The sequence below is a fragment of the Scylla paramamosain genome, chromosome 28 (assembly GCF_035594125.1).
Source record: "Scylla paramamosain isolate STU-SP2022 chromosome 28, ASM3559412v1, whole genome shotgun sequence".
Lineage (NCBI taxonomy): Eukaryota > Metazoa > Arthropoda > Malacostraca > Decapoda > Portunidae > Scylla > Scylla paramamosain.
Genome location: NC_087178.1, coordinates 347501 through 367500, shown reverse-complemented (window position 1 = coordinate 367500; position 20000 = coordinate 347501). Strand labels below are relative to the sequence as shown.

Below are 20000 nucleotides of genomic sequence, written 5' to 3'. Positions count from 1 at the left end.
TGTCACAGATACAAGATTATTGACACACTTCAATTATGTAGAAGACAAGAGATATCTTGACCTGTCTAATGTCTAATATTATCTACACTATGAAGACAAGAATGGGGAAGGCATGTGGATAGGTGGGGTTAGAAACTGTCTGAAATTCGTGAAGTGAGTGTTAAGTCAGCTGAACTGAGATGCATTCTTGTCATATCCGTCAACATAATCAGTATTCAGTCTGGGAATGTGTGCTGTGCTATCAGTCTCTGAGTTAAAACAGGTAACAGGTTGAAATAATTAAATTTGTTTAGTTTGGTCACATGAAAGTTGAGGATATTTTTCCCAAGTAATTTCCTAAAAAAAATATAGGAATGATAAACTTTGGATTCTCAGTCAAATGGAAAACAAGAAACTTAATTAATGAGTGGGGAGATTATCTAAACATGTATAAGATATACACCTAATCAGGATTCTACATTATGTTAAAATAAAAATTTGTATTCCATCTATACTTGTCTTAGGTATTAAGTAACCTGCAGTGATGCTTCTTCATTTAACTGTATGATTCTAATTTGTGAGCTTTTAAAACTATGAGAAAAAGTGGCCAACATATTAAGTACTAAATATTTCAAAAGTGGCCAACATATTAAGTACTAAATTTCAACACAGCAAAACAAGGTTTTGCTGTGTTGAAATGAAATGATACCCTGACAAAAAAAAAAAGTGAAAACCCATTGATGAAGATGAAAACTGAGGATAAAATGTTAGGAGAAACAAATGGAGTAATGAGACAAACTGGTAACTTTGACTGGTGTTATGTAACACAAAATAATATACTGTAGTACTGAAGAATGTCAGGCCCAAAGAGGAAGATGGGGAGAGTTGAGACAGAAGGAGGCAGAGAAGGAGGTAATCATACCTATGTAGCTGGAGACCAGATTTCGGAATTTGCGGTGGCCGCCTTTGATTTCTGGAAGATCCACTAGTGGTAAGAGACCAACCACCCAACCAACCAATCAACGAGGGGAAGCACAACAGAGAGCAAGCAGAACAACAGTGTGTGTTAGTTGAGATGACTCTAGCAGAATGGTTTGTTGCTGTTCCTTATGCATGTTATTGGCAGCAGCAACAAGTGCGGCCACTGTCACACAGGTGCTGCACTCATAAGTGTTCCAATGCTTGTGTCACACGCATTACAACTACTACTTCACTTCACTCCTACCATGAAAAAGATTCACTCATCTGTACCCTAGTTGTAGTATGAGAAGGACTCTACCTGTACTGTAAAGAGCACTCATGTCTTATTTAGTGACCATCTACTATTTCAAATACTTGTTTAGCAACACTACATGAATTATACTATTAAAGAGAAAAAGTATACCCATTCTTCACACTCCCTCTCCCTGAAACTTGGTACATTTAAATTGTGAAATGTAAAGAAAATCATATTCTTAAAATACGTATGCAAAAACTAAGTTAAGCATTTGATGCAAGACTCTCATAGGAAGTTTAAAATTAACACTTTTATGGTGATAAGGTCTATAAAGGAAATAAAAAGGTATAGCCACCATGAATGCTTACGGTAATGTTAGAGATGTAAGTAATTTATGGAGACCTGCATCTTTAAAGTCCACACATACTCATTATCTAAGGTTATTATAATAATATGGTTATCATAAAAAGCCAAGATTAAAATATGCAAAATATCAAAATCAAATCAATCGAAATAGAAAATACCTGTATTCCCTTGGTGCTTTTGTGATGATACTTTGAGGGGCACAGACTGAGAATGTTAGTTGTCATTGCTATCTAAACACTGTTCTGTTTGTTTGGTTGTTACCCAGTTCTCTATTGTATTCACTTGGTACTTTAGCCTTTCCAATCATCTGAGTTTGTGTTGCATTAATGACATGCCAAATGTTTGCCAAATCTGATGATTCAATTTCCTTCTCCCACCACAATAATTTTACTAAAGGAAAAGAAAAAGAGATACGAAAGTGAGTGACTGTAAAGTCCTTGCCAATGCCTGACTGGTGGCAGGAGCAAACACAACCACCACCGTCCTCACCCACACCAACAACTAGGCCTGTTCTTACTCACGCTCTGACAACAAAGAATTAACACAGAACAAAAACCTGCAATAAGAAAGTATCCAAACAAAGAGAAAGCAGTGCAAGAGGATACCCAAAGGCTAGATGTGGAATGGAGCAGAGACGGTGAGTAACTGATTGTCTACAGATACCTCTCGGGCAACAAGAAAACATAACGAGTGCGTGGCATGACCAGACAACCTCAGGCCTCGGCTGTGGTCTGACAGCTTCCCCAGCACTGAGGAGAACAGAGAGAGAGAGAAAGAGAGAGAGAGAGAAGCTTTGCCCATAGCTTTAATGAGGACTTAGATTGCCCCTCATGCCACAAAGAAACAAGCTTGAGGAAGAAAAGGCCACAGTCAATCTATTGTACAGGACTTTTTAGAGGTCTCCAGTGAAAACAACAAACATCCTAAGTGTGCAACACTGACCCCATTTAGGCTTCAAAGGACTCATTGGCAACTCACTGAATGTTTCTTGTACCCTCTACTGGAAATTTCAATGCTTTAACTCAAGGAAATAAAAAATTGAACTCATGTTTGCTCATCACTCGTCCTCTATGTCTGCCTGAAGCAGCTCAGGACGTCAGACACAAGATGCTTTTGTCATCAAGTGCAGCACAAAGGAACTCAAATTTTGGCAACTCTTTTGGTGAGCTGGATATTCTGCAAATCCGTAACACATAACTACACAATGTAAGTGCTACCATGACGTGTTCAGCAAACTAGTTGCTCCATTACTACAGTACTGATATTCTCTACTTGTATGCAAGAAAATTATTTATGACATGTGATTAATTAATTTTGTTATAATACTGAGACTGCTATTTCATTATATCCTTTATCTCCTCGACATGGGATTGCCAAAAAATTTAGAATGCAAAAACAACAAATATGGTCAGTTTCAACAATCTGAATCAAACTGCTGAGATGACAAGACCCCAGACATCACGAGTCAAAGTAATACACTTCACAAAGCATAAACTGCAATTCTGCTATTTATAAATGTCATCCTGAAGAGCTCACAAGACATCAGTATAATGTGAGAATGGCTAGAATTATATATTTCTAGAAGTAAAATTAGTCATGAGATTATTAGATTCTATTAGACTACATCATTATTTTAGTCAATTATATCTTGATAATGTCTTAAGATCTGCTACTATCTGCCAACTTTTCATGTGAAGTTTTCTTTCAAAGGTGGAGGAGCAAAAAGCAGTTTATAGGACAATATTATATTGTGGTCATAAACACCCAAGAGCATGTGGCTGCAATCATGAAAACCCTCAAAGTTTGAGCAATATGTGCTTCTTGGACTTGAGAAAAAACAGCTGCACTGTTTTGAGAAGAGACCCAAAGTAAGGGATGGGGGTTAATGCACACACTCTCCATGATATACTTCAGATTATGAAAAGAAGAAGTGAAAAGAATTTTAACATCATTAAACATCTCTATAGGTACTCCCTTCAAGAGCAGCAAGAACAACTTACGTGATGGAATCTTCTTGAACACGGTGTTTTCCATGAACTTGAGGAACCGCTGGGCGTAGAAGGTTGGCCGATGCACCGATATTGTATCCTGCAAACATGACCAAATGTTGCAAAAATCCCTTATAACATGGAACACAAAATATGCCTTAATCTATCTGGTCCTCATTTCTTTTCCTAAGACTAATGCCTTTACCATTTCAAGCCTGTGTTGATCCATTTGCTCTCTAACCAGTCAGTCACAAGATACATCTTTATCTCTGGTTTGTATCTTTCCTTTGATTTTTCTTCTACAAGTAACCATATAAAATACATAAACAAGGCAAAAACACTCACTCTCTCTCTCTCTCTCTCTCTCTCTCTCTCTCTCTAAAAACAGTAACAAGTAAAAAATAAAACCAATTATGTATAGATAAATAAAAGCCTTACCCCATCATGTATCATGGATTTAAAGGTATGCTCCAGCTTCTTCTTGAGTCGAAAACTCTGGAGGATGTCAATGATACCCAAGAAGAGCAGCAGTCGCTCACCCTTCACGTTTCTCGCAGGAATGCCTCCCGGACTGCAAAAGGGAGACCAGGAAATGACGTGCAGCAAGACACAGGAGACATCACTATAAACAATACCTTACACAGTTCCATAGTGGGCTTGCCCTCATGAACACCAACAGCATACACTTACGGGACTTGATCCTCCTCATCTATTGGATCAGAGTCAGCCTGAATTGATTCCATGGCAGTGGAGTGAGCCACCAACTTGTGTCGATTGATGGAGCGGGACCGAGTGAGGCTGGCCCCTTCCGCCCCCTCCCCACCTGCATCCTCCCCTCCTGCTCCATCACCACCACTGCTTCCCACTCCTCCTCCTCCCCCTCCTCCTCCACCTCCTCCTCCTCCTCCTGCTTTGCTTCCTCCTTCTCCTCCTCCATTTAATCTCCTCTCTTTCTCTTGCTGTAATGGAAAATATATGCTTATTAACTAATGCAAAATTTATCTTAATCCATTTAAAGCAAAGAAAATATATCTCAACACATATTAGACTCTCATATCTGCAGAACATTTAAATATGAAAGTAAGAGTTAATTAAAGACTTTCATATCTCCAAAACATTAAAATTTTACGAGAATGAGAGCAAGAGTTAATGTTTCAGAGAGACTCCTTGTCATTACCGCCTTCTTTTTGGCTGCCAAGTCCAGGTTGTGTATGCCCACCAGCAGGGAGTAGTCCATGATTTTGAAGGATGTCAACACCTGCACCAGGAAACACAAGACAAAACTTCAACACATACTCATACCAGATCACTGATGAAGACAAGACATTACCAGCTTCATGCAATCCTGTAAAAAAAATATTAACACACACTCATACTATAATTTCCCCAAGTCATAAATGTTACCCTGAAGAGCTCCCAAGACACTAGTATAATAAGATGAATATATCTTGGAATTACGAATCTCTATAGACAGGACATTACAAGCCTGACTCAATCTTGTAAACATTTCCACACACACTGATACCACATCTATAAATACAGCACATTATGAGTCTCGCTCAATCCTGTAAAAAAACACGAGCAAAAAAAGTAAAGTGAAAGAAAACAGTCCAGAAAGATGTATTCAGGTTCATAGGAAAGTGCAGATGAAGCATTGAGAGAGAGAGAGAGAGAGAGAGAGAGAGAGAGAGAGAGAGAGAGAGAGAGAGAGAGAGAGAGAGAGAGAGAGAGAGAGAGAGAGAGAGAGAGAGAGAGAGAGAGAGAGAGAGAGAGAGAGAGAGAGAGAGAGAGAGAGAGAGAGAGAGAGAGAGAGAGAGAGAGAGAGAGAGAGCATGACAAAAACATGAGTCAGGCAGTGGCTATTGAGGTCCAACCCAAGAGCTAAATGCAGCAAGATAAGTGAGTCATTGGCACACTTAGAACACTCCTTTCAGTGGCAGAGGAAGCAGCTCTCTCACCCTGCAGTCCCTGGCAATGGTGTTGATGAGTGCCTTGTGGGTCTCTGCCTCCAGCAGGATGCCCTCAGGGTGGTGCTCCATGAAATCCAGATCTTTGAAGGTTGGGGAGTCTTTGCTTCGCTCATACTTGTTGGCCTGAGGTGGGTGGTACAAGGTGAAATTTAATGATCAGTGTACAAATGTTTCTAAAGGAGTTACAGTCATCCTAGGTGGTGAGGGGAAATTAGCAATGAAGCAAGGTAGTGAGATGAAGTGAAGTACAACTAGTGATGAGATCTAATGATGATAATGAGTGTTCTAATGCTTCAATAGTGGTTACAATCATCAAGGGTAGACTAGCAGCAGAGTAAGGATACTTATCGACCTAAGGTGAGGTACAGAACATGATAAAATGTGATAATAATGAGAGTTCAAAATGCTTAAATAGTGGTTACACCCACTGTAGGTGAGGTGGGGAAGACATCAACAAAGTAAGGATATGTGTTAGCTTGAGGTGGGGCACAGATCACAATGAAGTTTAATAATCTCATGAGTGTTCCAAATTTTCAATACAGGTTGTAATCATCCTAGGTGTGGAGGGCAAACTAACAGCAAAGTGAGGATATCTGTTGGCCTAAGATGAGGAAAACATCATGATAAAGTTTAATGCTAACTATAGTGGAACCAGACTAACTTGGTACTAAGGGTGTTGGCTATACCTCTCTGTGCTATTGCCTTCTCAAGCCCAGAATTACCTGATCTGACCATGGCCAGCAAGGTACGGTCTAGAGGATTCATTTGTCAAGGACACTGGGATGGCAGTGCTGTATGGACTATATGCATTGCCAAGTGTACCAGAAGATATAGTATTGTTGTTCCATCATCAAATCAAAAGCCATTAAAAAAAACCTGTAGTCGTATATAACAACTTATAATTTTGGAATAATTAAGGCAACAGATGACAGTATGAGTGAGAGAGAGAGGTGTTCATATGCCTGTCAACTGTAAATGTGACAGCAATGTGGGACAGGAACAGCCAGCACCCCAAGCACCAAGTTAGTCTGGTTCCACTATAGCATGCAAAATATTTTAGTAGTGGCTACAATCATCCAAGGGTAGATTATCAACAAAGCAAGGATATCTAATGAATTATTATACTGCTGTACTCATGAACACAAACAATATACTCTATGGAGGCTGCTGTCACTAAAGAAACTGGTATGCGAATGTGATTTCCTTCCCCATCTTATTCAGGGCATAGAACAAGATGAAAACATTAAATGATACCTCACTACTATTTCACATCATGCAAACAAACTAGTGTAAGCAAATATGTAAGAAACAATTCACAACTTTTTACATTCCTTGCTGAACATCAACCTATCTCACATGTTTCCTCCTATTTCAGGTTCATCGTTCACTTACCTTTCTTTTGTAAGTAGAGCCTTTCAGATCATATCTCTGGTGCATTTTTATCGATGATGGAAGTATATTATTCATTACTATTAACCTAATATTCTTGGCATTACACTGAAAGGAAGAAAGAAAATTACATTAGTTAGCAACAACTAAAACAAATACTGATTATGTTTCCTTTCAATAAGTGGAAAACCAGACCAGTGGAACCAAATGAAAAATATAAACAATGAAACATAATTGGTGCAATGAACCTAAAAGTGATGAAATTCATGAAATGTTGTTGCATCAGTATGAAAATGCAATAAAACCCATTACTACATATGACAACCTTGCTGAATAACACACTAAAGGCAGTGACAGGGACCCACCAGGCAGTCAGGTATTAGCAGACTACACGATGCTCATGAGGGCAACTGCCAAACTACATTAGCAAATTATCAGAAAAAAATAACTTGCTTGAAATATTATGTGGGGTGTAACATGTGGTAAAAAATACATAAAAGGAGAAAATAATGAGGTGAAGAAAAAGATAACATACATGACACTCTTCTGCAATATTTTTAACATATCCTCATATAAATGAGCTATGAGAAACTCTGTGAATGAATTCCAGGTATGTCATTCTAACTCAAAATCTTCTAGACTACTATAGATAATTTTTTTTTTTATCCCCACTATCAAAATACGTGCATTTCAGACTAAAATATTACTAAACTACGTGACATCTAATAAAAGGCAATCTCCAGAAATATATTTTTTTTACATATTTAATTATTTCAAAAGGGCCACCAATGAGTAAAATGAAACAGCAAAAACTGCAAAAAACTTTTGGGATGCAACACACACACATGGCTGAATGTCTCATTACTAAAAGTTAAGAATCATCAATAAAATCCATTCCATTATCTAATTCCCAAACTTCTACAATGAGCATAGCAACTAATAAACAAAATCAATGTAGCAATGCAATGAGACTCATGAATTTTCAGTACATCACAATGTTGTACTTCAAAACTTGTTTATCCTGAAGAAAACAATAAATAACTAAGTAAAAATAAATCAAATGAAATCCTTTGCAAAGAAGCAAAACACAAACTACTGATACAAAGCCAGCATCAGATGAGGGTTACCAGTCCACACTTCACTCCAGTGGACAACTCTCTACAAAGTGGTAAGAATACAATAATCATTGCTAAAGGAAACAGCAAGAATGGACCCATTTCTGTTGACATTTAAATTTCAAGCATATCTCTGTTTACTTTTTTTCTGATTCAGTTGTTCTGCACCAACTTTATTAAGGGTTGATCTAAACATTATGAGACTATTAACATTTTGAAAACCAACGTCTTCTCCATAAATATAGGTATGCTAAGGGACAAAATAACTCAACCGAAATGTGATGAGGTAAACTTAATACACACACAGATCAGGTGGATGGAGAACCTGGACGTGCACAAGAAGGGAGGAGTCATACCATTACTCTGCAACATGCACAAAGCTTTGCACAACATGTACTACAGATGGCAAAGTATTTCAACACAACACAACAACAACATGTACTACTGATGGCAAAGTATTTCAACACAACACAACAACAATGTCTAAAGACACACACTCAATCACCCACCTGTCTCCTAAACAAAACAAAAAATTGCCTAGTAGAGTTCCTTAAATTATGTTTAATTTGTCACACATTTAATTTTTAAGAGGAAATAACAAAATAAATTTACATTACTCATTCAGGCCCTGATATGTTTTGACAAAACTTTCATCATATATCTGAATAATAAAACAACATTAAGACTTGCTCATCTGTCAAAAATGGAGAGGAAATACTGCATAACTATGAGTTCTTTGCTTGTACTTGTTTCTAATGATGAGTAGATAACCATTTGTACTGTTCAGAATGAGTTAAACAATGGTGACCTATGTGTATCTATCTTTGCCTGATGCCTTATTCTCTCTGGGAGTGTCCCAAGAGGGTGAGCACAGCAGAACCTCCACTCCAAACACAGGCACATTCACCCTATCATGAGTACTGAAGTCACACACCTCTACTTCCTTCTTCTCAAACACCATCACTCTTACAAGTGATGAGAACAAGAAAGTTGTGCTGGTTTGACCATAGACATAAAATATGAATAAAGTATGCAAAATATTCTGAAGTGAAAAACAACAAGAAATAAATATGAAAACCCCACTGAAAAAATGCAAAACAAAACTTGGCAACAAAGTTGGACATGATTTGTTCTACTTGGCAAGACACCATCCCACAACTGGTTTCAAAATGATGATACATATATTTATTGATAAACAAGTTATTCTACATCTGTATACTAGACTGACATCCCACAAAGTGGTAGGCATGGCAAATTATTTAGAAAAGAAAAATAGGATCTTTTGTTAATTGAAATTTTGTGAAGAGGCAGTAACCCTTCATTATGGTAACTGCACTATAATGGACCAAAAATATGAAGGTCTAAATGGATGCAGCACTGATAGTGGAGAGTAAAGCTTGCCAGGAAATTACTCAAAGATGCGGGAGGACACTGATGTTTGCCTGAAGGAAGCTGTGTATACACAACTGGTAAAACCTACAACAAATCTCTGAATCTCTCAGCCAATGGCTGAGAGATTAACCAGACACATAAACACCTCTGCTTTTAAGAATAAGGTGCTGTGGCTGAGAATCACCACTGCATCACCTAAAGAACTGTGCCTGAAAGAGCACTGAGATTTAAGAATCACTGAGCCACCCAAAGATATGGCAATGAAAATGACTACTCACATCACTTTGGATTTAAAGGTCCGTAATAATGAAGGATTACTGGATTTTCAATAACATATTGACCTGAGCTTCAAAATAACAACATTCATAAAACTCATACATTCACAAAACAGATGAATCTAAAAATAAGGAAAAGGATTGGTCCCAATACCTAAATCTATGTTTAGATCTCAAATATCACATGGTCCAGTCTCACTCAGACTTTCCTTCACATTATCTACCTTACAGTGACGGGACGGTTGGCTTTGCGAAACCCCGCATACTAGAGTGGGTGCTGAGGGCTTTAAAGGAAAACCATCAGCATGTTTCAATTTTGAATATAAGAACTGCTTTATATATAGTGACAAACATGAACTGACCACATCACAAATGTTTGCTACAAAGGGCCAAAGAAGTAGACCGTCAATGACACTGAGAAGCAGCAGCGAGATGCACTCTCCTCGCCACACACTCACCTGATAATTATACAAGCCAAAAAACTTTGGTAGTAACGTTCTGGGGTTCTGCCGAAGATTCTGAAACACAGACATGCACATGTTAGCTGTACACTGATGATGCAGTCTTGCATGTCAATACAAAGCATTCTCATATCAATTATCATCTTCCTTATCTTTTATCACAAATTAATATATTACTCAATGAAGCTCAATACTGTGATATTTGACTGCCAAAGCAGTTCAGCTTTCAAAAGAGCTTCAAATATCTCACTACTGCTTAATGACTTAATGATTTTACAGCTATGTTAAGTCCATCTTCTGAGTGATACCTTTGGAAACAACTACAGCATTCCAGTCACAAACTAAATAGGTAAGAAATACAACATTTATCCTTTCATTGTAGTATGAGGAAGTGTGGATCATACAACTTAACACCCTGGAGACATGCACAACACTTCAAACTAGTGTTCTTAAAGAGCAGCGAGGCACAGGGACGCACCATGTAATATCCGGGGAGCAGCTTCTGAAGGAACTCTGCCTCTTTGTGCTGCACTGTCTTGATGATGAACTCATCATCATTGGTGAGGTAAAAGATGCTGCCGCTCGCCCCTGGGTTACTGAGCTCGCGTAACGGCTCCGTACACAGGGATACCTGCCGGCCACACCCACACACTGGTTACCCTCAATACACACACTAAATGAGACCTTCTACTAAGCAAACATCTATTGTAATCAACAAACTTTCTTTTAAAAACGTTTATGGTATTTACAATACCATTATATCTCATGGAACTTCAACAAAACATAAAATACTATGGTACCTCATAAAACTTATGATATGGAGATGCAAATATTACTTTGTAAATACAACTTATTCAAACAAAATTTCAATTCAAATGTATACATGCAGTTTTTACATTAATAATGATTTACTTACTTAACAGAAAACTGACAGAATCATAACTTTTCTTTATTAAGTTGATTAATAACTAACATTCTGCTACACTTACCAGATAATCATCTGGCTGAATTCTAAACAGATCTCTAAAGTGTCTAAATGCTATTGGAGCATACACCTTGAACCTGCAACAGCCAGGGAAAAGCATGAAAGGTATTAGTATTTGCAAGGGCACATTTTTTATCACTGTTACAACAGAGCTGCACATTAACTGGAGGTGTTTAAACAGAACATTTTTATCAGGAGCCAGTGCAGGCACAGACACTGAGGCTCTCAAGTAACCCATCAGATGATGGGCCAACCTTTATTAACCCTCAAAATATACATGTAAGGAGGGCAAAATATAATGCATCAATTACATTTACAGTATCTTTAGCATATATTTTTTCACAAACTTCTATGACTGCTAATGTCTTCAGTTTCTACAGGTTATGATACAGAATAAGACAAAGGTGAAAACATTCAATCTCTTACCTAAAGTCTGAAAACTGATGAGCTGGCGTGGACTGAGATCCAGAATTTGGGAAAAATATAGTTTCTACAACATAAAAGTCTTGAATTAAAACATCTAGATCAGGTTTACTGGCTAGGCTGCCCACAGCTTGCTGGATCCCAAGCTGAATAGACGCCATCAACTGATTAGAGCCAATCTGAGAGGCAAAACACAAAGGAAAATATTATTACACTTCACATGTTTTCACTTGTTTTCTAATTATTACTAAAGATGTGGAGCAAATACAGTAACCAATATGGGACAATTCAAATTTTTCATTGTTCTAATTAATATTAATCCATGAAATTAATATAATGGCACTAGAATAACTTATAGTTGTTTTTGTTATCATTAAGAGTATGACAATAAGAGACACACTAAAGGAGAGTAACACCCTAAGAAAGATCCATTATTGGTCCCATCTTGTAGTACTTTTTGTTATCACTAGGAGCATGACATTAGGACACACTAAATGACTGGAACACCCCAAGAATTAACTATTATCCCCCCTGCACCCACCTTCTTGTATGTGACCACGCCACCCTCATCAATCCTCCGGTGGCCAATCTTCCTCTCCCTGTCCCGAAAGGTGTCATTGCGCGAGGGCCCCGCCCCAGAGCGAGGGCGTCTGCCCCGAGGACGTGGTTGGGGTCTTGATGCCCCCGTCCTGCCCGGCATTTTGCGCGGCTGCCACCTGAACACAGAGAAGGAAAAATGCTTAGGACTCTTCTAGGTGTTCAAAATACTGAATTATGTAGTTTTTGCTCAGTTCTTCAAGAATTACTAGGGGCATAAATAATGATGGGACACAAACACACACAAGGTTTGACCACCAAATGCTATGGCTCTTCTCAGTGTTCAGAATACTGGATTATGTACTGTGTGCTCAAGTTCTTCATGACCCAGAAATACCAGAGGCGTGAAAAAAATAGCGAGAAATTGTTTCAAAACAAAAAATATTGGACCAGAAATGTTGGGGCTCCTCTGGATGTTCAAAATACAGGATTATGTACTTTATGTCCAAGTTCGTCATGACCAAGAAATACTAGAGGCAAAAAAAGATGTAAGAAAATGTTGCAAACACACAAGAAAATGTTAGAGCCATAGAAAAAAAACTGACCAGAAAATGCCAGACGTGGGTAGGCTGCATGAGAAAAATGTTTGAGGCATAGAAGGAAAAACCACAACAAGTAAGGCACACAACTTTCACATTCACACTCATTCACACCACTCACTCAGCCCCTTGGCCCTGGACAGAGGAGAGGAAGTATTCCTCCCCTCACTTCACGAGGATCAGTTGCACAGCGTATGTTCAACTGAATATATACAGTACATAATCAATCACTCACCAAAGTACTTTCAAATACTGAGATCCTACACCTTAATTAGGTTATCAACAATATACAACATTCTTAACATGATTAGAGAACCTCCATGTAATGCAGATAAGATAGGGTAACTCATCAAATACCTTAATGGAACCCAATACATTTGCTATTCGTTCTTCCTTTGTGTGCTTTATGCTTTAATCATGCAAGCTACAAAGTGAACTCAGAGTTGCATTATCACATTTCACATACAATTAGGTGCAAAGAGGAACTTGGTAATCTGATAATACAGGAATTTCTTCATAGCGCTAACCGGAGCCTTCTATCTTATCACAGCCATTCATTATTTTCATAATTTCCTCACCACATAGGAACTGTATGTTGCTATTATCTATCTACTAAGTGAGAACTTCCTATGACTTGTGATTAGTTAGAACTTAACTGTGCTGTGTACTTGTTTATACAGGGATTATTCTGACACAAAACAACACCTCCTACACATGCCACCATGGCTGACATAGGTTCCAAACCCTGCTAGAGGCTGGTCACCTCTGGGATTTTTCCGCTGACAAGCATGGCAGTTACTGTCTCCCCTGACCAGGGGGATGGGGTGTGTGGTGTGTGAGGTCACAGTCTTACCCAATGATTGGTAATAATGAGCTCTGAGCTCACAATGTGAGGGTAATGTATGATGGTTGCAGGTCTGCTTGTGATCTGGCCTTGGTGAATTACACAAGACAGAGAGGTGCCATTCTTATCTTTCTTCATCTTCTTCTTTTTTTTTTTTTAATGCAAGAGGGGCACTGGTCAAGGGCAACAAAATATGTATATAAAAAGGACCCACTGAGGTGTTAGTCCCTGAAGAAGAGACCAAACATTTAGGCAAAATCAGAAGTGGCTTGAGACTTCCCTCTTGAGAGAGAGAGAGAGAGAGAGAGAGAGAGAGAGAGAGAGAGAGAGAGAGAGAGAGAGAGAGAGAGAGAGAGAGAGAGAGAGAGAGAGAGAGAGAGAGAGAGAGAGAGAGAGAGAGAGAGAGAGAGAGAGAGAGAGAGAGAGAGAGAGAGAGAGAGAGAGAGAGAGAGAGAGAGAGAGAGAGAGAGAGAGAGAGAGAGAGAGAGAGAGAGAGAGTCTGTTAAGAGTTAATCCACATTACCTAACCATAACAAGGTAACACAGTTGTTAGCACATATAAGTACTCCTTCAATTATGTAAGTCACTTCAGAGAGAGAGAGAGAGAGAGAGAGAGAGAGAGAGAGAGAGAGAGAGAGAGAGAGAGAGAGAGAGAGAGAGAGAGAGAGAGAGAGAGAGAGAGAGAGAGAGAGAGAGAGAGAGAGAGAGAGAGAGAGAGAGAGAGAGAATCAAATGACTGACTGACTAACTGACCAATTAATTGATTGTTTATTCCCCTAATCATTTCTATGAAGCCTGGCTCCATTAAAAAAAATAAAATAAATAAATAAATAAATAAACAAATAAAAAAAGCTCTTCTACAGACCTATACACAATTAACTATGCAAGCTTTGGTGTAAATCTCACACCTCAAGTCATTCACCATCTTATGAACCATTGCATTACATACTCTGTTTCTCCAAGTATCAGTAAGGACACACACTATGCATGACTTTACATGAGTAACCTTTATGCTGATGAACTTAAGGCTACAATATTTAGTTGAGTTTCACAGTGGCAGTTGGTCTCTGTGGTACTGAGCTAACACTGCAGCATGGACTTAGGTTAATTGGCCACTCACACTGTTTGGCTCTCTCCTTCACTCTTGAGTCCTCTGATCTGTTGACAATCTTGCAGAACCTGATACCTGACAGATTCCTAGAGCAGATGACTTCAGACTGAGAGAAAACATCAAACACGATGGAAGTGTGTGCATTTTTTTTTTATGCAAGAGTACTAACAAAGGGGAACACACTGAGGTGTCATGTGAATCAAAGAGGAAGGTTACAAGGACAGCTTATGTATCCTTGGCTTATGGCTGTGTGTCAAGTAAGGAAAAAATGGAGTAAGTACTGTTGTGTAATGCAGAAAACCCAATAGGATCTCATTTTTTCACCCTTATGTAAGCATGTGTGAGTAGAGAAACCCTTCTTTCCACTTTTTCTCCCAAACCTGCAGCTCAGCAGTACTACAACCCAAACAACCTTGACTCAACACTTCTGGGGGGACTACCATCACTTACACTAGAGCTGCATTCTTGGGAGTAACTGCTACTACCTGAGTGCAGCATATAAACTCCCATGACTTGTATTCTTAAACGTTCCAGCACTAAATCTTGACTTTTAATAGGCTCTAATGGAAGTTACTGGGACTTTCAAAGATGATTGTAAGGCTATTAATAGTTTTACAGGGCAGAACACCCAAGAGAGCCCAACTAATAATTTCTATGACCTTTAAAACAGTTCATGAGAGTGTAGTATGTAAGGATACAGGTCTACAGTACAGCTGCTGCCTAGTCCTCACAACTCTCCCATGTTGTAATCTCTAACCCTCTTATCCTCCTTTCATCCTTCCTCTCACATAACCTAGCATTTTATTCCCTACATTTTACTGTAAGTTGTTTTCTTGCACCCATCTACAATTCTCATATACAGCAAGTACCTACTCTCTTAACATCTCACTTTCTGCCTCCTTCCATAAGTACACGTAAAAACATACTCAAACAACAAACGTGACTGAGTTCAACCATGCTCCATCAATGGCAAACACCCACCTCTTTGCACAGACATCCACAAACCAAAACATTGAGCAAGATACACACTTGTATATGCAAAGCTATACCATCAACAGCACTCATCTCTGCAACTCCACACACACACACACACACACACACACACACACACACACACACACACACACACACACACACACATGATGGCTGCCACTGTAAACAACTAGATAAACACACACACACACACACAGTAACTGGCAACTATGTAACTCTGCTCCCCTCAACAAGTTTTCTTTTCTTATAACAGCAGGAAGCAACTCTACTGGGAACACATACACACACATCTATATATACAACTACAGGAATCCTATTCCATCATATTAATTAAGACTGCACTGGTAGATGTTTCATGCTAGGACTGCTACATGTAGGCCTGATGGCTTCTCATAGCTTCCCTCATTTTCTTATGTTCCACTCTCTCTCTCTCTCTCTCTCTCTCTTTCTCTCTCTCTCACACACACACACACAACAGTTTATAGCACTACTTTCCCACAGATGTGATATATAATTAACACTTCTACCTGGCAAATTCATGAGTAAAGGTGTGTGTGTGTGTGTGTGTATGTGTGTTTATCTATCTGTATTAACCTACTTCTTTTCATCTACTTGTGTTACAGAGAATTTGAGTCAAGTTCCTGTTTTATGAGTTTCCATATCTACTTTAACAAGCATTATGTGTGGCAGATGAATAAAACAGACTCGGTCATCAGGGTGTTGATGCCGAGTCATTACTGAGCTTTAAAAGAAGATTACACAAATTTATGGATGAGGATGGTAGGTGGAAGTAGGTTGGTGGGTATGTTTTGTACAGGGACTGCCATGTGTAGGTCTGATGGCTTCTTGCAGCTTCCCTTATTCATCTTTTTGTTTCTTAAATGTGCAAAACGTACTTATTCCTTCATTACATCTGATCAGAGAATGGACTAACCTATGGAATAAATGTTTAGAGAGACAGGAGGGAAGAAAGAAAAAAAAAAAAATGTTAAAAGGAGACAGGATTGGAAGGGTGCAGAAGTGAGAAGAAAAAGTGAAAGGACAGACATTAAGGGAAGAACGAGGGAGAAGGGATAGGGGTGAGAGGGGACAAACTCATGTGTTGTAAACTTATGCAACAGTGGTGTTTAGAGGAGAAAGACGACAGATGGGACAGGGATGAGAGACTGGGGGTTAAGAGAAAGAGCAGAGATGAAACAAGAATGAAAGAAGTTGAGAGAAAGGGGAAGGACAGAAAAAGATGAAAATAGAAGAAACAGTGATAAAGCAAGAAAAGAGATGGAACAAGAATGAGGGAAGGGAGTTGGGAGAAAGAGAAAAGAGAAAATATGATGAGAATAGAAGAGGAAACAAATGATACAGACATGATGAGTTGAATAAGACAAATAAGGAAACTGAAAAAAAAATAAATAAATAAACAAAACAAAAAAATAAATAAATAAACTAAATGAATAAAATAAACAAACTTTACAAACATGAATCAACTGCACCATGAGAAAGTAAATAAGGGAATGGAAAAAAAAAAAAACTTGCATGAATACTATAGAAAATGAAAGAGGCAAGGAAAGGTGAGGAGAAAAAGGGAAGGAAAGGGACAAAAAAATGTGAACACAGCTAAAAGTTATAACAGAGAGGGAGACAGTAATGTAGCAACAAAAAACAACTTAGATGAATACAACAGGAATGAAAAAGAACAGATGAGGAGAGAAAAGAGACAGGAATGAGAGAGAGAGAGAGAGAGAGAGAGAGAGAGAGAGAGAGAGAGAGAGAGAGAGAGAGAGAGAGAGAGAGAGAGAGAGAGAGAGAGAGAGCACAGCTGAGTTATATCACAGAGGGAGACTAACAAAAAAGTAAATAAACAAATAAACAAAAAAAGGAGAGGAAAGGAGACAGGAATGGACAGAAATGAGAGCACAAATAAGTTACATCACAGAACACTACAACTCTCCACCTCCCAGGGCCAACACACACACACACACACACACACACACACACATACACACATACACTTACATCAACAGGGGAAGGGCGTGGTTTACTCTCCCGACAGCCATCTGGGTTCGATTTATCCTTATCTGCTGTGTCGCCCGTCGCTCCTCCATCTGGAAGGAATAACACTGATTAAATAACTGAATTAATGACAAAACCCCCTTCACCGCTCTCTGCCTCCTGGTTCTTTAATTACAAACCACCGATTTATTTTTCGTTCTGCACCCATTTCTAAATATTATACTGGCTACAAATTGACCCCCTATTCTTTTAATTTATTTATTGTTCTTTGTGGTGCGTGCTCGTAATAAAGCCTTAGTGTTTTTCATCATGCATAAGTAACTGAAACAATAACACTTAATAACTAAAGGAGTAACATTAAATAACTGGAAATTAAATTAACTGAATTTCTGGCACTGCAGATAACAGAGAGAGAGAGAGAGAGAGAGAGAGAGAGAGAGAGAGAGAGAGAGAGAGAGAGAGAGAGAGAGAGAGAGAGAGAGAGAGAGAGAGAGAGAGAGAGAGAGAGAGAGAGGAGGGCATGTTGCGTAAAAGAAGATAACAAAGGATGGGGATGAGTTTGAGAGAGAGAGAGAGAGAGAGAGAGAGAGAGAGAGAGAGAGAGAGAGAGAGAGAGAGAGAGAGAGAGAGAGAAAGTTTAGTGTTATGGTCAGTCCCCCCCTCTCTCTCTCTCTCTCTCTCTCTCTCTCTCTCTCTCTCTCTCTCTCTCTCTCTCTCTCTCTCTCTCTATTACTTTTCCTTACCTATACATCAACCCCTCACACACACACACACACACACACACACACACACACACACACACACACACACACACACACACACACCTGTTGCTACACTATGGGGTGCTTTACCTGCAAAATCCACCCACTTATTTACTTTTCACCTTTATTAGGAAAGAATATATTAACTTCTTTCTTCCTTTCCTTCTTTCCTCTTCCTGTGTTTCAGCATCTCTATCATCACTCCTTCCTTCCTTATTTTCTCTTTCCTTACCTCCATCGTCATTTATCTCTCCCTTTCTTCCTTTTTTCCTTGATCATCACTCCTTTCCGTCTTTTCTTTCCCTTGCTTTTTCCTCCCCTTCCTCCATCATCATGACTTTTTCTATCTTTTCTTCTTATCTTCATCACCATTCTCTCTCCTTTTTCTCTTTCCTCCATCATGATTTCTTCCTTCTCTTCTTCCAATACTTTCATCATCATTCCTCCCTTCTCTTCTTCCCTTACCTCCCTTTCCTCCTCCCATTTTTCTTCCTTTACCATAACCCATTACTTCTTGTCCTAACCCGTTACTTTCTTGGTGTTGTGTAAACTGTAAGATGATCCCTGCAGTGTGAACAGACTTGTACATCTTAAGGTTACTTCCCCCCCTTCCCCCCCCCACACACACAGCAGTTATCAGGGAACGGACATGCCTGTGTAGTGATACCGTGAGTGGTTTCTCTTTTCGTAAAGGTTTCATTCTCCTCCTTCAACATGGTAGGAAATTGCTGGTAAACAGATGCGTTCTAGGGGGTACTGTTATTTCTGATTCTTCCTGCATACGTATTCTAGGGAACACTTTTATTAATTATATGATTATTATTCAAAGCTATACTGTTTTTGAAAGCTTATTATTGTTACGTATTTTTGTATTTGTTTATTTTCTTATCATTACTGGTGTTATTGAAAGGATGCATTCAAGGAGACTTTTCTGTTCTTAATTTGCCTTTTCTTGCTACACACAGATTATATAACTCTCTCTCTCTCTCTCTCTCTCTCTCTCTCTCTCTCTCTCTCTCTCTCTCTCTATGAACACACCGCCGGGGATGAAGAGAGATCTCATAATATTCACTCTTCCTCCTCTTCCTCCCTCCCTCCCGTCACGTGACATAATGAAGAGGAGGAGGCGGAGGCGGCGTCCCAGTGACCTGCATATCAGAGCCCCGCCCCTTCCTCATCCTTATCTTCCTCCCTCATCCTTGTCCTGTCTTCCGATCCCTCCCTTCACTTACCCTTGTCCTCCTAACCTAACCAAACAACAGTAGAAGTAGCAGTAGTAGTAGCAGTAGTAGTAGTAGTAGTAGTAGTAGTAGTAGTAGTAGTAGTAGTAGTAGTAAAATTCCCTCTCTCTCTCTCTTCACTCCTCTCCCTTGCTTTCACCATCCTACTGTCGTCCTTCCCTCCTCTCCTCCTCTTCCTCCCACACGCTCCTATTTCCCATTACCTGAGGCTCTGGATACCTCCCCTCCTCCCCTCTTCCCATCCTTCCTCCCACGCCAATGCTTATGGTGGTGGTGGTGGTGGTGGTGGGCGTGGAAGAGCAGTATTGATCGCGTGGGTGGAGATGTAACCTTGTACTCCACCGT

The 20000-nt window shown here is 39.2% G+C and overlaps 1 protein-coding gene across 21 annotated transcripts in view; it reads right to left on the bottom strand.

The window, feature by feature from the left end:
* LOC135114642 (phosphatidylinositol 4-phosphate 5-kinase type-1 alpha-like) overlaps positions 1-20000 on the bottom strand; it is a 99786-nt gene that overhangs the window by 43926 nt on the left and 35860 nt on the right. For 17 of the 21 annotated variants that reach the window (XR_010275605.1, XR_010275606.1, XR_010275610.1 and 14 more), the window contains exons 2-14: positions 17657-17745; positions 12101-12275; positions 11563-11738; positions 11141-11213; positions 10630-10782; positions 10149-10208; positions 6912-7016; positions 5508-5642; positions 4727-4807; positions 4240-4508; positions 3988-4120; positions 3562-3649; positions 902-964 (exon numbers count right to left, since the gene is read on the bottom strand). Coding sequence is in view for 7 of the 21 variants with exons in the window: in XM_064030442.1 (XP_063886512.1) it covers positions 902-964; positions 3562-3649; positions 3988-4120; positions 4240-4508; positions 4727-4807; positions 5508-5642; positions 6912-7016; positions 10149-10208; positions 10630-10782; positions 11141-11213; positions 11563-11738; positions 12101-12275; positions 17657-17745 (1600 nt within the window). In the remaining 14 variants the exon portion in view is untranslated. The remainder of the gene's footprint in view (positions 1-901; positions 965-3561; positions 3650-3987; positions 4121-4239; positions 4509-4726; positions 4808-5507; positions 5643-6911; positions 7017-10148; positions 10209-10629; positions 10783-11140; positions 11214-11562; positions 11739-12100; positions 12276-17656; positions 17746-20000) is intronic. The other 4 variants (XR_010275608.1, XR_010275611.1, XR_010275613.1 and 1 more) reach the window with 1 other exon arrangement.